This window comes from Ranitomeya variabilis, chromosome 1 (genome assembly GCF_051348905.1).
Source record: "Ranitomeya variabilis isolate aRanVar5 chromosome 1, aRanVar5.hap1, whole genome shotgun sequence".
In the NCBI taxonomy this organism is placed as follows: domain Eukaryota; kingdom Metazoa; phylum Chordata; class Amphibia; order Anura; family Dendrobatidae; genus Ranitomeya; species Ranitomeya variabilis.
Window position 1 is genome coordinate 977,427,338 of NC_135232.1, and position 18,188 is coordinate 977,445,525.

The 18,188-nt window shown below is 42.9% G+C and overlaps 1 protein-coding gene across 1 annotated transcript in view; it reads left to right on the plus strand.

Annotated features, from left to right (window-relative positions):
• Positions 1–18,188, plus strand: part of GUCY1A1 (guanylate cyclase 1 soluble subunit alpha 1) — a 103,527-nt gene that overhangs the window by 75,892 nt on the left and 9,447 nt on the right. The window contains exon 5 of the mRNA XM_077279394.1: positions 14,953–15,444. Within this exon, the coding sequence (XP_077135509.1) occupies positions 14,953–15,444 (492 nt within the window). The remainder of the gene's footprint in view (positions 1–14,952; positions 15,445–18,188) is intronic.

Genomic DNA, 18,188 nt, shown 5'->3' on the forward strand with positions numbered 1-18,188 from the left:
CCCAGTTGACAATTCTTTTGCGAGAAAAGCCATCCCACCCCTCCACCAGCATGTTAAGGACCACATTGTCCTTTCATTCTGTCAATCTGTGAGTCCAAAGGTACACCTGACAACAGACACATGGAGCGGTAGGCATGGCCACGGAAGGTTACGTGTCCTTTGTGGCGCAATGGGTTAATGTATTGTATGCATGGTCCACACAGGGGACAGCCTGGTAAGTCTGTCTGCAGTCCCTAATTCAAGTTGTCCTCAAATGAATAAATCTGAGCTTCCACCTTCTGGCTCTCATTAAGTGCTGTTTTTTTAAAAATTGGTGGTTATGGGCCTACTAACGGTGTCTGCCCCTGCCTGGTGTTGTCCTCAACTGAATAAAGCTGAGCTTCTACCTTCTGGCTCTCATTAAGTGCTGTTTTTTAAAAGATTGGTGGTTCCGGCCTACTAACGGTGTCTGCCCCTGCCTGGTGTTGTCCTCAACTGAATAAAGCTGAGCTTCTACCTTCTGGCTCTCTTTAAGTGCTGTTTTTTAAAAGATTGGTGGTTCCGGCCTACTAACGGTGTCTGCCCCTGCCTGGTGTCCTCAACTGAATAAAGCTGAGCTTCTACCTTCTGGCTCTCTTTAAGTGCTGTTTTTTAAAAATTGGTGGTTATGGGCCTACTAACGGTGTCTGCCCCTGCCTGGTGTTGTCCTCAACTGAATAAAGCTGAGCTTCTACCTTCTGGCTCTCATTAAGTGCTGTTTTTTAAAAGATTGGTGGTTCCGGCCTACTAACGGTGTCTGCCCCTGCCTGGTGTTGTCCTCAACTGAATAAAGCTGAGCTTCTACTTTCTGGCTCTCTTTAAGTGCTGTTTTTTAAAAGATTGGTGGTTCCGGCCTACTAACGGTGTCTGCCCCTGCCTGGTGTTGTCCTCAACTGAATAAAGCTGAGCTTCTACCTTCTGGCTCTCCTTAAGTGCTGTTTTTTAAAAATTGGTGGTTATGGGCCTACTAACGGTGTCTGCCCCTGCCTGGTGTTGTCCTCAACTGAATAAAGCTGAGCTTCTACCTTCTGGCTCTCATTAAGTGCTGTTTTTTAAAAGATTGGTGGTTCCGGCCTACTAACGGTGTCTGCCCCTGCCTGGTGTTGTCCTCAACTGAATAAAGCTGAGCTTCTACCTTCTGGCTCTGATTAAGCTTTTTTTTTTTTTTTTTTTTTTTTAATTGCTGGATGGGGCCTAATACCTCTGTTTGCTGCTCCCTGGTGTTTGTCCTCAACTGAATAAAGCTGAGCTTCTACCTTCTGGCTCTCTTTAAGTGCTGTTTTTTAAAAGATTGGTGGTTCCGGCCTACTAACGGTGTCTTCCCCTGCTTGGTGTTGTCCTCAACTGAATAAAGCTGAGCTTCTACCTTCTGGCTCTCTTTAAGTGCTGTTTTTTAAAAGATTGGTGGTTCCGGCCTACTAACGGTGTCTGCCCCTGCCTGGTGTTGTCCTCAACTGAATAAAGCTGAGCTTCTACCTTCTGGCTCTCATTAAGTGCTGTTTTTTAAAAGATTGGTGGTTCCGGCCTACTAACGGTGTCTGCCCCTGCCTGATGTTGTCCTCAACTGAATAAAGCTGAGCTTCTACCTTCTGGCTCTCTTTAAGTGCTGTTTTTTAAAAGATTGGTGGTTCCGGCCTACTAACGGTGTCTGCCCCTGCCTGGTGTTGTCCTCAACTGAATAAAGCTGAGCTTCTACCTTCTGGCTCTCTTTAAGTGCTGTTTTTTAAAAATTGGTGGTTATGGGCCTACTAACGGTGTCTGCCCCTGCCTGGTGTTGTCCTCAACTGAATAAAGCTGAGCTTCTACCTTCTGGCTCTCATTAAGTGCTGTTTTTTAAAAGATTGGTGGTTCCGGCCTACTAACGGTGTCTGCCCCTGCCTGGTGTTGTCCTCAACTGAATAAAGCTGAGCTTCTACCTTCTGGCTCTGATTAAGCTTTTTTTTTTTCTTTTTTTTTTAATTGCTGGATGGGGCCTAATACCTCTGTTTGCTGCTCCCTGGTGTTTGTCCTCAACTGAATAAAGCTGAGCTTCTACCTTCTGGCTCTCTTTAAGTGCTGTTTTTTAAAAGATTGGTGGTTCCGGCCTACTAACGGTGTCTTCCCCTGCTTGGTGTTGTCCTCAACTGAATAAAGCTGAGCTTCTACCTTCTGGCTCTCTTTAAGTGCTGTTTTTTAAAAGATTGGTGGTTCCGGCCTACTAACGGTGTCTGCCCCTGCCTGGTGTTGTCCTCAACTGAATAAAGCTGAGCTTCTACCTTCTGGCTCTCATTAAGTGCTGTTTTTTAAAAGATTGGTGGTTCCGGCCTACTAACGGTGTCTGCCCCTGCCTGATGTTGTCCTCAACTGAATAAAGCTGAGCTTCTACCTTCTGGCTCTCTTTAAGTGCTGTTTTTTAAAAGATTGGTGGTTCCGGCCTACTAACGGTGTCTGCCCCTGCCTGGTGTTGTCCTCAACTGAATAAAGCTGAGCTTCTACCTTCTGGCTCTCTTTAAGTGCTGTTTTTTAAAAATTGGTGGTTATGGGCCTACTAACGGTGTCTGCCCCTGCCTGGTGTTGTCCTCAACTGAATAAAGCTGAGCTTCTACCTTCTGGCTCTCATTAAGTGCTGTTTTTTAAAAGATTGGTGGTTCCGGCCTACTAACGGTGTCTGCCCCTGCCTGGTGTTGTCCTCAACTGAATAAAGCTGAGCTTCTACCTTCTGGCTCTGATTAAGCTTTTTTTTTTTCTTTTTTTTTTAATTGCTGGATGGGGCCTAATACCTCTGTTTGCTGCTCCCTGGTGTTTGTCCTCAACTGAATAAAGCTGAGCTTCTAGCTTCTGGCTCTCTTTAAGTGCTGTTTTTTAAAAGATTGGTGGTTCCGGCCTATTAACGGTGTCTTCCCCTGCCTGGTGTTGTCCTCAACTGAATAAAGCTGAGCTTCTACCTTCTGGCTCTCATTAAGTGCTGTTTTTTAAAAGATTGGTGGTTCCGGCCTACTAACGGTGTCTGCCCCTGCCTGGTGTTGTCCTCAACTGAATAAAGCTGAGCTTCTACCTTCTGGCTCTGATTAAGCTTTTTTTTTTTTTTTTTTTTTAATTGCTGGATGGTGCCTAATACCTCTGTTTGCTGCTCCCTGGTGTTTGTCCTCAACTGAATAAAGCTGAGCTTCTACCTTCTGGCTCTCTTTAAGTGCTGTTTTTTAAAAGATTGGTGGTTCCGGCCTACTAACGGTGTCTTCCCCTGCCTGGTGTTGTCCTCAACTGAATAATGCTGAGCTTCTACCTTCTGGCTCTCTTTAAGTGCTGTTTTTTAAAAGATTGGTGGTTCCGGCCTACTAACGGTGTCTGCCCCTGCCTGGTGTTGTCCTCAACTGAATAAAGCTGAGCTTCTACCTTCTGGCTCTGATTAAGCTTTTTTTTTTTTTTTTTAATTGCTGGATGGGGCCTAATACCTCTGTTTGCTGCTCCCTGGTGTTTGTCCTCAACTGAATAAAGCTGAGCTTCTACCTTCTGGCTCTCTTTAAGTGCTGTTTTTTAAAAGATTGGTGGTTCCGGCCTACTAACGGTGTCTTCCCCTGCCTGGTGTTGTCCTCAACTGAATAAAGCTGAGCTTCTACCTTCTGGCTCTCTTTAAGTGCTGTTTTTTAAAAGATTGGTGGTTCCGGCCTACTAACGGTGTCCTCCCCTGCCTGGTGTTGTCCTCAACTGAATAAAGCTGAGCTTCTACCTTCTGGCTCTCTTTAAGTGCTGTTTTTTAAAAGATTGGTGGTTCCGGCCTACTAACGGTGTCTTCCCCTGCCTGGTGTTGTCCTCAACTGAATAAAGCTGAGCTTCTACCTTCTGGCTCTCTTTAAGTGCTGTTTTTTAAAACATTGGTGGTTCCGGCCTACTAACGGTGTCTGACCCTGCCTGGTGTTTGTTCTCAACTGAATACAGCTGTGCTTCAACCTTCTGGCTCTCATTAAGTGCTGTGTTTTTAAAAATTGGTGGTTAGGGCCTACTAACGGTGTTGCCCCTCCCTGGTGTTGCCCTTAACTGAATACAGCTGAGCTTCTACCTTCTGGCTTTCGGCCTATAGTATCAGATATTAAACTGCATTTGGCCTACTAGTGTGGTTGGGCCCTTAAAACAGTGTCTGCTGCTCTTGGGTTTGCTACTCCACTGAACAAAGCAGTGCCGCCTGTTTAGTCCTGTTACCAATTTTGAAAGGCATTTAGCCTACTTTATTCTTTGGCCCTATATCTGTTTCCTCCTCATCCTGCCCATTGCCCAGCCACTGCTAGATGAGTCTGCTGGTACATTGACCCAGACCACTACATTCCCCTTGCACTCTACACAGCCAGAATCTGACCCTGCTGAAAGTAAGGTTCCCCTTCCCGCATGTTATACCACCTTACACAGGGACAAAGAGGAAGGTGCAGATGAAGGTGCAGGTTCCTTCATCAGGTGGGGGGGGCATACTCGTTGGCGACGTCACTGGCACAGGGCCCCTCAGAGTACGCAAAAGTGTCGCTGCTGGTGGGAGGCGCCCCCACCGTGCAAACACACCGCTGTACTTTGAGGGGCCCTGTGCCAGAGCCAATGCCAACGAGTGGGCCCCCCTGCTTGCTTAGGATCACAGCACTTGCAAACTTGACATACTTACCTCTCACTGCTCCACCGCCGTGACGTAGTCCACGTTTCCTGTGCCCACTAAAACCTTGAACCAGCCCTACCCCCCACAACTTTTGCCAAATGACCCCCAATTTCCAATGCCCAACTATTATTATAAAGTTAGTTAAGATTGACAAGCTTCAGAAACAAGAATGGATGTTTTTGGCATTAAAATGGGCACTGTAGGTGTTTTCCTGGCCTCCACTCACTGCCGACTATGCTTCCCCATTGACTTGCATTGGGTTTCGTGTTTCGGTCGATCCCCGACTTTCAGCGATAATCGGCCGACTGCACTCGACTCGACTCTGGACAAAGTCGGGTTTCACAAAACCCGACTCGACCTTAAAAAAATGAAAGTCGCTCAACCCTAGCGGTGACTTCATCAAAGTTACCACCGGTGACTGAGGCTGCTGCCCAGATGGGCCCCTAAACTGCAGTGACCTTGGTGAGATCCCTGCTAGCACAATGAGAAAGTCTAATAGTGGAGCGCTGAGCACTTAATGTTCACCACAGTTCACCGTGAGAAATTTCTCACGGTAAACTGCGGTGAACTCTCTGGGCTCAGCGCTGCACTGTGAGAAGTTAAATAAATAAATAAATGTTAAAATGACATTGATTTCCCTGTATTTTTGATAGTGAGTCACGCACAACTCACAGATGACCCTCAGCTGTCAGCATTAGCAAGGCTGGTTACCGGCATTGGATCCCCCTCATTTTTGACAACCAACCAAGTTAAAGCAGGGGGCTGGTATTCTCAGGCTGGTAGGGGGCCATGGACATTGGCCCCCCAGCCTAGAAATAGCAGCCCGCATCTGCCCAGAAAAGGCACATCTATAAGATGCATCAATTCTGGCGCTTTGCCTGGCTCTTCCCTCTTGCCCTGTGGCGGTGGCAAGTGAGGTTCATATTTGTGGGGTTGATGTCACCTTTGTATTGTCTGGTTACATCAAGCCCACAGCTTAGTAATGGAGACGTTTATAAGACACCTATACATTGCTAATCATATGGTTACATTGTAAATAAACACGCAGCCAGAATAAAGTCTTTTAATTGAAATAGTAACACAGATTCCCTTAATGATTCTAAATTAAACCATACTCAAGATTTCCCCATTCCACTGAAGCCATAGTCTCCTGTAATAAAACAAAAATAAAAAACCATATCCCTCACCTGTCCGACGTTCTGTCCCACGCCTTAATCCATGTCTGGGAATAGACAGTTTACAACCTGGACGGTGCCAAGATGTGACCGTGTCCAGGCTGAGAACCACTGATGAATGAGTTGCTGCGAGCGCAGCCTCAATGACTAGCGGTTATGTCAACGAGGTTACCGCATGTCACTGACACTGCATTCTAAGCCAGGCCCCTGAATTGCAGTGATCACCGCTAGCACAATGAGAAAATGTCTCACTATGCAACAGTGAGTTCACTGTGAGAAATTTTTCTCATTGTGAGAGTGGTGATCTCACTGAGGTCACCACAGTTCATGGGCCCAGCTGGGAATGCCACCTCAGTGACTCGGGGTAACATTGAAGTCGTTACCGCTTGTCACTGATGCTGCGCTCACAGCAGCTCATTCCTCAGCCTGGACGGTTTCATCTTGCCACCGTCCAGGCTGAAAACTATTTATCCCCAGACATGCATTATGGCATAGGACAGAACAATGGAAAGGTGAGGAATATGGGTATTTTTTATTTTTATTACAGAAATTGGAGGTTTCAATGGAATGGGTGCAAGGTGAGTATTGCCGTGCTTGTTATTTTTTAATAAAAAAGTAAAAGTGTGTTTTGTTTATTTCAAATAAAAGACTTTATTCTGGCTGTGTGTTTATCTACAATATAACTATAGGATTAGTAATGGATAGGTGTCTTATAGACGCCTCTGTTCAGGGGGCTGATCCCGAACAGTAACATTGACTTCCTGGTGAAGTCTATGTTCGGTGTCCATGCCCGAACAGTAGGTGTTTGTTGCAAACGTCGAACTATACTGATCGGGTTCGTCGATCTCTAAATACTATATAGCACTGCAGAAAAACTCAGCTTGTTAACATACGTCAAGGCAAAAGGCCAATTTCATAGTAAGCGTAATAACGTGCCAGTATGTTTTTGTGTGGGAGAAAACTGGAGTACACAGACATACCGTGCATTGGTGCAGATCGGCTCTATTTGAAAATGGCCTTAGACTCACTCCGTTCCTTTTTGCTGCTCTTTTTTTGTCAACTGAAATATTTTCTTGGTTTCTGAAATTAATTAGCTTGACTTCATTTATTTAGGAACGGAATAAAGAGAATTAAAGGAGACTTGTCACCAGGTCAGAAGTAGCCAGTTCTTGCTCTTATTTTATTCACACTTTCCTCCTGATTTATTGTGGGTTTTTTGCTATTTTTTAATCCTCCATATGCTTGCAGAGATATGGTCCTCTTTATTTAGTGCTAAATTTTATGATATTTACCGAGGAGCCATTGCTCACAGGATACTTATGCAGAGCAGTGTGAAGATCCAACTCCAGAGAACACTGAGCCATGCCCCCTTAGTAAAGGCAATACAAATTAAACTAATTAAAAAGGCTCATATATCTAAACTCGTAATGCAGATTTTAAAAAAAAAAATTGCAATATGTAGGGGAAAAGCTGGAGTTTAGTAAGAGCAAAAACTGGCCACTTTTAAGCTAGCGACAAGTCCTCTTTAACCCCTTACTGACCTCGGACGGGATAGTACGTCCGAGGTCAGCTCCCCTACTTTGATGCAGGGCTCCGCGGTGAGCCCGCATCAAAGCCGGGACATGTCAGCTGTTTTGAACAGCTGATGGAGCGCTCCCACACCGCCACAGGGCCGAGGGGTACCCGGAGCCGGGCCTCTAGGTCTCAGTCCTGGGGTTGTCACGGTGGCTAGACCCGGTCCGTAGCCCTGTCTGTCAGTGGGGGACGTCCGGTGCAATAGGTGATGTAGTAACGGTGTAGCGGTGCAGTTGTGGGGTGCAGGTCGCGGTAAATAACGAGGACACCAGGTTGCAGTCTCTTTACCTCTTTACTGAAGCTCTCTGGGTCCTCAGTCCAGAATACGGCTCACCAGGCTGCGCAAGTCCGGCCGGTCCAATGGCACTTCCAGAGCTCTCCTTGCAGGTGGAAATCGGTGCCTTCCTTCTAGCGCTATGTGTTGCAGTCCTTCCCTGCTGTGCTTACGGAAAGTACCCCACAACTGTTGTGTCTGTTTCTCGTGTTCCCTCACAACAACTTAATTCGCAATGATCTTCCTCGTCCCTCCAGATACTATTGTAGGAACGCACCCGTATGACGGGGAGGCTCGGAGATCTTCCGGGACTCTATCTGCGCCCCTCTCCTGTTGGTACCCCCCTTTGCCTTCCTGGGTGATGCGTGAGACAGTCCGCCTAAAGCTAACTGCCCTGCCGTAGGTCTGAGGTATGGCTTGAAACTCTTTACCTCCTCGGCGTTCCGGCCACCGGTAGTGCGCCTCAGTAAGGTGCTGCCTCTTTCAGCACAACCCTCACTGGTATCTCCTTTCGCTTGACTTCGTTTCTCACTCAGCACAATCTATCTCGCTTCTAGTCCTTTCTTGAGTCCCGCCGCTTCCAGGAGCCTGCGCGGACCCGTTACGTTCTTTCAATGCCAAGCCTCTGCCAGGATCCCACCCCTGGCAGAGACCCTACAGTCTCTCCCTTCACAACACCCCCTGCCACAGGGTGTTGCTCCGTTCAATCCCGTCAGCGTTCTCTCTAACTTCCTGCCTGACCCCCAGTTTACCCACTATGGTGGGGAGTGGCCTAATGAATAGCACCCTTAGCTCCCCCCGGAGGCCCAGCTGTGAGATGTATTGGTGACTGTGATACCTGCTCAGAGAACTCCTTCAGTGCCATCGAACGCACCATGGCCCCCCTTAGTGGCTGAGCCATGATACTGCAACGACCAGGACTCTGGGGCGCTGCACTGACATGTGCCCGCAATAGCGGCGGGTGAAATCGCGATTCACCCGCCGCTATTAACTAGTTAAATGCCGCTGTCAAACGCAGACAGCGGCATTTAACTACCGCATCCGGCCGGGCGGCCGGAAATGACGTCATCGCCGACCCCCGTCACATGATCGGAGGTCGGCGATGCTTCAGAATGGTAACCATAGAGGTCCTTGAGACCTCTATGGTTACTGATCTCCGGCAGCTGTGAGTGCCACCCTGTGGTCGGCGCTCACAGCACACCTGCATTTTTGCTGCATAGCAGCGATCTGATGATCGCTGCTATGTAGCAGAGCCGATCGAGTGGTGCCTGCTTCTAGCCTCCCATGGAGGCTATTGAAGCTTGGCAAAAGTAAAAAAAAAAAGTTTAAAAAAATGTGAAAAAAATAAAAAAAATATAAAAGTTTAAATCACCCCCCTTTCGCCCCAATCAAAATAAATCAATAATAAAAAAATCAAATCTACACATATTTGATATCGCCACGTTCAGAATCGCCTGATCTATCAATAAAAAAAAGCATTAACCTGATCGCTAAACGGCGTAACGAGAAAAAAAATCGAAACGCCAGACTTAAGTTTTTTTGGTCGCCGCGACATTGCATTAAGATGCAATAACGGGCGATCAAAAGATCGTATCTGCACCGAATTGGAATAATTAAAAACGCCAGCTCGGCACGCAAAAAATAAGCCCTCAACTGACCCCAGATCATGAAAAATGGAGACGCTACGAGTATCGGAAAATGGCGCAATTTTTTTTTTTTAGCAAAGTTTGGAATTTTTTTTCACCACTTAGGTAAAAAATAACCTAGTCATGTTAGGTGTCTATGTACTCATAATGACCTGGAGAATCATAATGGCAGGTCAGTTTTAGCATTTAGTGAACCTTGCAAAAAAGCCAAGCAAAAAACAAGTGTGGGATTGCACTTTTTTTGCAATTTCACCGCACTTGGAATTTTTTTCCCGTTTTCTAGTAAACGACATGGTAAAACTAATGATGTCGTTCAAAAGTACAACTCGTCCCGCAAAAAATAAGCCCTCACATGGCCAAATTGACGGAAAAATAAAAAAGTTATGGCTCTGGGAAGGAGGGGAGTGAAAAACGTACACGGAAAAACGAAAAATCCCATGGTCATGAAGGGGTTAATACTTACTCACTTTGGCTTTTAAAGAAGTTATAAGTTCATTCTAATAGCTTTAATATGCTTTCTAATATGTTGTGTGCCAATATTTTACCTCCATCAGCAGTCCTCCTGACCAGTGGCTATTGAGGGATGAGGATCATTATTTTGAAAATGATTTCATAGGAATAAATATAAATAAATCCATTCTTGTATTCGCACATTAGGTTTTGCCTGCAAAGACTTTCTCGTCTGCCAACATTTGGTACTGTCACTTTTACAAGGAACCTGTCAGGTCCAATAACATTATTATCCTGCAGCTATTGGGTTAATCTGCAGGTTAATAGCATTATAAAGGTACCTGGTCACTGTACTGAAAGTGTGGCACCATGAAAAAAATGAGCTTTATTCTCTCAAGAACAACCAGCTTTCAGTCATGCAGGCATGTGTAAACAATTAGTCTCTACTCACAGCAGTAAGAATGGCAGCTGTAAGCACACTCTAGCAATGGTTGACAGTTGGCTCTACAGTGTATCAGTACAAATCTGGCTGTCAATCAGTGCCTGGGAGCCAGTGATTGTAATTGCTCCAGGAATGCCTGTATGACTGAAATCCGGCGGCTCCTGGGAGAAATAGAGTTCATTTTCTCCAGGGTCTGCACTTTCAGTACTGAGGCCAAGCACCCTCATAATTCTATTACCTGGCAGAATAACCCGGTTTAAAGCCACTGATGATTACTTTAGAACCTTTTTAAGTTTCACACCCTACAAACGTTTCTGTAAGCATCAGTATCAGTTTGTTCTCAAATACCTTTCTATTTTGTTGTTTAGGATTATCTATTGCCTAATATGATTCCACCCTTTGGTCCTCAAAGTAAAACATACAGAGACAATATCTGTCAATTAATTGCCTGGCTGTGTCATATTCTGCTGATTGGTCTCAAAATCACAGATCTGATCCAACATTATTAGACAATTTTCAGGAGAGTTAAATTTATTGTACAATACATATGGATTAAAGGGAACCTGTCAACTGACGTATGCTGCCCAAACCATGTACAGCATGTATCAGCCACAAGCTTTATGGTTAAAGCCATACTTTTAGTAGCCATTAGGGACCGAGTCATAGTATTGACTAGTTGTACTGTGCACATAGGCAAAGACCCACCTATATGACTAGTCAATAGCAAGACTTGGACCCCTGCAGCTATTAAAAGTAAGTTTTTCTATGAACCATTACAGCACATGTATTAGCTGTTAGGTTCCCTTTAAGTTTCAAAAATGCTGCATATAGATGTAGATGGCGTTTTTGAAGACCCAAATTACATATAGTGAACTGAAAAGGGTAGCAAAGTTTTAATCACATCCTCCATGTTGAAGCGCTGCCTTTTACCTAACAAAGCATGAATTTACTGGTTACTTTGTTCTGCAAAGTCTACAGGACTCTTTATAATGGTCATACCCAATGATTAGGGTTGAGAAATGACATATTATGTTGATAGTCATGTTGCTTTCAACTAGGCAATATGGCAACCAAACTTATAACAACTAAGAGTTTGTAGGTAGAAGCTTACTTAACATTATCTCTCACAATTTATAAATTATAAACAAGCATGTGTACATAGTGCCATTATATTAATAACTGTCTAGGTTAGCTCTAAATGATCTATTTTAAGAGTTTTAGATGGCATAAAGTATAGCAATGATTAAAAAAACCATAATGTCAGCTCCTCGACTCATTAAGCAGTTTAACGGTTTGGAAATGTCAGGGGGGTTGGGTGGTTTTCATGTAGCTGTGCAAAAATGTTGTGTTTTTTTTTTTAAATATGTTAAGATAGCCCAGCTAGCAGTACCTATTTTTTAAAAGTGGGCAGAGCTTGGTCGGGAGAGAAGCAAACAAATTCATCATAATTTATGACCAAAAAGTGGCATAAATTATGACAGAAATGTACTCCAGCTATTTTCTGTGGGATTAATAGAAAATAATTTATGTAGAGAAAAACAGGCTACATTTTGTGCATTATAATAAATGTGCATACAAATTATTTGATATATACAGTTATTATTTTTATTTATTTATTTATATAGCACCATTAATTGCATGGTGTTGTACAGTGGAAACCAGAAGTTTACATACACTATATAAAAAGACACATATGCATGTTTTTCTCAATAGCTGCCATGAAATCAGAATAACCCTTTCCTGTTGTAGGCTAATTAGGATTACCATAATTATTAATGTTTGCCAAATGCCAGAATAATGAAGAGAGGGAGAGAGAAAATGTTTTAAGGCATTTTTATTACTTACTGCAAAGTCAAAAGTTTACATGCACTAAGATTACTATGCCTTTAAACAATTCTGAAAAACCACTCTGCCAGGAAGAAGCCATTACTCCAAAAGAAACATAAAAAAGACAGATTAATGTTTGCAAATGCACAAAGGAACAAAGACCTTAAGTTTTGGAGACATATCCTGTGGTCTGATGAAACTAAAATTGAACTTTTGGGGCATAATGACCATTGTTACGTTTGGAGGAAAAAGGGAGAACCTTGGAAGCCTTCGATCACCATCCCTACTGTGAAACACGGGGGTGGCAGCATCATATTGTGGGTTTGTTTTGCTGCAGGAGGGACTGGTGCATGTCTGTTATGATCCTTAGTGGTTGAGGATCACAAATTACTCCAGCTAAGTAACAAACATAGGACAAGCTCTAGGGAGGTGGCAAACTGGACTGACCGCAAATCTGAACCTATCCAACACACTAAAGGTAGCCGGTGAACGTGTCTAAAATCCTAGACGTCTCGAGCCAGCCTGAGGAACTAACTACCCCTAAAGAGAAAGAAAGACCTCTCTTGCCTCCAGAGAAATAATCCCCAAAGATATAGAAGCCCCCAACAAATAATAACGGTGAGGTAAGAGGAAGGCACATACACAGGGGTGAAAGCAGATTCAGCAAATGAGGCCCACTAATACTAGATAGCAGAAAACAGAAAAGGGAATCTATGCGGTCAGTAAAAAACCCTTACAAAATATCCACTCTGAGATTTCAAGAACCCCCACACCAGCTAACGGTGTGGGGGAGAAACTCAGTCCCCTAGAGCAACCAGCAAGCGAGGAAATCACATTTTAGCAAGCTGGACAAGAAACATGAAGAATGCTGATAATCAAAAAATGAACAAACAAAAACTTAGCTTGTCTTGGAGAGACTGGGAGCAAGGTAGTCACAAGGAATCTGAAGAGCACTGAATACATTGATAGCAGGCAAGGAACTGAGTATCCAGGTGAGCTAAATAGGAAACAAACCAAGGATAACGAACCAGCTGATGCAGCCAACCTGCAGAAAGACAACACTACACAGTACCGCTTGTGACCACTAGAGGGAGCCCAAAAATAGAGTTCACAACACATGTCACAAAATAGACGGTATCATGAGAAAAGATTATGTGACAATACTGAAGCAACATCTCAAGACATCAGCCAGAATGTCAGAGCTTGGGCGGAAATGGGTGTTCCAAATGGACAATGACCTGAAGCATACTGCCAAAATGGTAACAAAGTGGCTTAAGGATAACAAAGTCAATGTTTTGGAGTGGACATTACCAAGCCCTGATCTCAACCGAATTGAAAATTTATGGGCAAAGTTGAAAAGGCAGGTGTTAGCAAGGGGCCCTACAATCCAGGATCAGTTACACCATTTGAGGAGGAATGGGCCCAAATTCCGACCAACCATTGTGAAACGCTTGTGGAAGGATATCCCAAACGTTTGACCCAAGTCATTCAGTTTAAGGGCAATAGTACCAAATATTCATGAAATGTATGTAAACTTTTGACATTGCAATAAGTAATAAAAATGCCTTAAAACATTCTCTCTCATTATTCTGGCATTTGGCAAATATTAATAATTATGGTAATCTTAATTCGCCTAAAATGGGAAAGATTTATTCTGATTTCAAGTCAGATATTAAGAAAAACATGCATGTGTCTTTTTATATAGTTTATGTAAACTTCTGGTTTCAACTGTAAATATTTCTAGTGAATAGATTACAGTAATATTTAATCCTTTAACCGATTCAACCAAGCGATGGTTCTATATGAAGTCAGCTATGGCAGTTGGCTACTCTGGCATGTCTGATCCCCAATAGCGATGAGCGAGTATACTCGTTGATCGGGTTTTCCCGAGCACGCTCGCGTGGTCTCCGAGTATTTGTAACTGCTCGGAGATTTCGTTTTTGTTGACGCAGCTACATGATTTACGGCTACTAGCCAGCCTGAGTACATGTGGGGGTTGCCTGGTTGCTAGGGAATCCCCACATGTATTCAAGCTGTCTAGAAGCCGCAAATCATTCAGCTGCGTCAGCAAAAACTAAATCTCCGAGCATTCACAAATACTCGGAGACCACCCGAGCATGCTCGAGAAAACCCAAGCAACGAGTATACTCGCTCATCACTAATCCCCAACAATCAATCAATAGCATTAGCATAGGAGCTGCTTTTTAAGATGGCTTTCTTATTTGGCTGTTGAAGCATATGGATGGGTCTTAAGCTTGTTGCATGTTCTCTAAGGCTACTTTCACACTAGCGTCGGGCACTGCACGTCGCAATGTGTCGTCGTGGAGAAAAAACGCATCCTGTCTGCAGGATGCATTTTTTCTCCATAGACTTTTATTAGCGACGCATTACGACGCAGTGCCACACGTCGTGCGACGGTTGCGTCGTGTTTTGGCGCACCGCCGACACAAAAAAACATGTTAAGATTGCTTCCGCTGCCCATGTCGGGCATTTTCTTCACAGTATGTGTTGGTACGTCGGGCCGACGCAGCGTGACGGCCCCGTACCGACGCTAGTGTGAAAGCAGCCTAAGGCACCCAAATGCACAAGTTCCTAGTGGAGTTAGTTGAAATTGTTGACATGCTCCAATTTTTTCTCTTCATGATAAAGCCTTTCACTCTGTTGGGAAGAAATTTCTTGTCAGACTAATAAACTAATATATGTACTCCATACAGTTACTAAAGTAGCTGATGTCAAGCTCAGAGATAAGTGACTTTTGACATCTGCATATTTTTTATTCAGCTATTTTTCAAAATGGGCCTTGAGGCAAGTTGCTACTTACTGTAGGCACTGAAAAAATAAATATGGCAAAATTACCCAATAGTATAACTAAATGACAAGGGAGAGCATTCACTTTACATGTAACACCTGTTTGTTTTTCTCTTCCGTAGTCCCAGTCAATGAATCTGAAAGGCCAGATGATCTATGTCTTCGAATCAAGCTCTATTTTGTTCCTTGGCTCCCCCTGTGTAGATAGATTAGAAGACTTCACTGGACGAGGTCTCTATCTGTCAGATATTCCTATCCACAATGCTCTAAGAGATGTGGTGCTGATTGGTGAGCAGGCTAGAGCTCAAGACGGACTGAAAAAGAGATTAGGAAAGCTGAAAGCTACCCTAGAATGTGCTCACCAAGCTTTAGAAGAGGAGAAAAAGAAAACTGTTGACCTTTTGTTCTCAATCTTTCCTGGTGAAGTTGCTCAGCAGCTGTGGCAAGGACAGACTGTGAAAGCCAAGAAGTTTAACAATGTGACCATGCTTTTCTCTGATATTGTGGGATTCACAGCAATATGTTCTCATTGTTCACCCATGCAAGTTATCACCATGCTGAATGAACTTTACACACTCTTTGATTTCCAATGTGGTGAATTGGACGTCTATAAGGTAACACTTTGAGCCTATTTTGTACTGTGAAATAATAATTTTTAGTGTTGTGGTTATTTTGAAATTAAATAGGTCTATTTTATTTTGTATTATTGGGTCCTTTTATTTATTGTTCATTTTTCACGTATATTTTTATGTATGTACTGTATAAAAATAAGTCAAACTATTATTTTAATATACAGTTACAGAAATATTTGGACCGTGACATAAGTTTTGGCATTTTAGCTGTTTACCAAAACATATTTGAAATATTGTTATATAATTATTATTGGCTTAAAATGCAGACTCTCAGCTTTAGGGCTCACACTCATCAGCGTAAATTTAATCGGTCCCAAATTGTTCCTGAAAAGTAGGATGAGTGTCATGTGAGTACAATGTTATTTTTCTCACCTAGCATCTCTATCTTATAGATACCTCTCCAATATCTATGGCTCCTTCCTACGCTATTAATATTGGCCCCCGGCTGTCTGCCTAGCTTCTGATGGTTATTAATTAGAGAGTGGACCCACATCTGTTTTTTTGGGGGGTTCACAATTTTAATAACCAGTAAAGGCTAAGTAGACAGCTGTGAGCTTTCCCTTATCTGGTAATTTAAAATGATGGGGACCCCACGCCAGTTTTTTCTTTTAATTATTTAACTGAATACATGTACAGTAAACTACACACGCACTAATTATATATCTCAATGACATCTTTCTATCTATTATTCTATGTATCTATCTATTCTATTCTGACGTGTCACACTCTAAATTTATTGGATTTGGCAGACGAAATTTCGGGTTTCCTATGAGATGGGTGCGTAAAAATTGGATGTCACACCCATGATCCATGTGCTGTGCAATTTTGTTTTTTATTGCACCCCTTGAGTTGCATTGCCGTGTCTAGTCCAATATACGCAACCACTCGCTGTATGTTGCAAGTTTTTTTTCTCAATCTGATCTGAGCTGAGAAAACAAATGCTGATGAACACATAATCATTCAGTATCATTAGAGTGCCATCCAATTTTTAATCAGCTTGCACTCGTTTGTTTAACGGCAGATGAGTATAGGTCCATAAGTTGAGGGTATTCATATCCTAATTGGAGTAAGTATTTAGGAATTACAGCTCTTTAATATGTAGCTGCCTCTTTTTAAAGTGACCAAAAATAATTGAACAACTATCTGAAAAGCTCTTTAATTGGCTGCCTTGGCTATTTCCACATTATTCCATCATGAAATAAGCAGGAAAGTTCTGGATCTTATTCCCACAAATGGCATTTGCATTTGGAAACTGTTGCTGTAAACTTATAATATTTGGTCAAAGACCGCCAACAATGGATGAAGAGAGCACAAGAATCCCGAATAAAAATTACACATATTTTTATTCAAATTACATATAAAATAGACAAATAATAAAAGTAGCAATTATTTTAAAGACGAAGTTTAGAAGTGACTAACACAGGTGTATCACACTAGGTCCACCTTAATTTCGAAGGATGAGGGAGCAAACTGTGGCAATAGATTCAGAAAAAGAGAAAGTGCCAGTGCAAATAAATATATCAACAATCACATATAAAGACTAAGCAAGTTCAAATGCCGGCCTGCTCAAAAGATATTAATCAGTAATAAATACTTTATCACCCACTCAACAATATGACTGGTACCAGGAGAAAATAGTGATAATCAAAAGCAGTCAGGATATCAAAAGTTGGTCGGTACATATAAAGTAAGAAAATAAGGTATATATCACTTTAAGAAAATCAGCAAGTGATGCCAAAATGCCAGAGGATGCCCTTATCCATAGTATCCAGTCAGGGACCAAGTGAGCGCAGCCCCAACGCGCTTCACGTGAGCTTCTTCTGACAGAATATGTGGACAAAGGATGCCTCATTGGAAGAGAAACAGACCATCATTAGGCTTAAAAAAAAGGAAAAATTCATTATGAGATAGTAGAAATGTTAGGAGTGGCCAAATCATTATCTGACTCCATTTCTTGGAGACATTGAAGCTTGCCTCTAGTCTATGGAGGAAGTCTGTGTGTCTCTTTAATGTGCTTATCTATATATTTAGAAGGGTTTTAGATGGCTACCATGCAGCATCTTTACATCTTACCTCCTGATGATCCGCCATGGAGAAGCACGTTGAGGTTTTATGAATATCAACAAATCTTAAGTACCTTTAAGCTTACTGTTATCAACATTCAGTACCTATCCTGTGCAATATGTGCCATTTAAGGTCTTCTTATCTGTCTTTCTGGCATTTTTTGTTTATTTGCTTTGCGAATTGTTTAATGGCTGTCCTTATGTTAACATTTGAGTGATATTAGGGACCCCAAGGGACAGCCGCCGTGGAGCGGGGGCGCCATTCCGCTGACAAGTAGGGTGCCAACCTCTGCTTTAGGAAGGCTATACAGAAATAGGGAGCAGTATAGCAAGGTACTTAGTGAATGCACTTGTCACTTTATTGTTGTGTTGCCAAGTTCACCTCTCTTTTTTGCAAATGCTTTCTTTTTTTGCCTACCTCAATATTAGTCCTCGAATGGCAATCCCTATACACTCCTTTCCATGTTTTGTTTAAATGGGTGACTATGTGATCCACCAATATAGGGACATCTAGAAGTTTTAGGGCTAGCCACCGAGGAGCGGGGGCACCATTCTTGTATTGTGTTTAAGGTGCCAACCTCCGCTGATAGGTAGGCATGTGATAATAGGTGATAATCATATAGGGTGATGGTAGCCACCATGGTTGTTTGGTTTACGTATGGT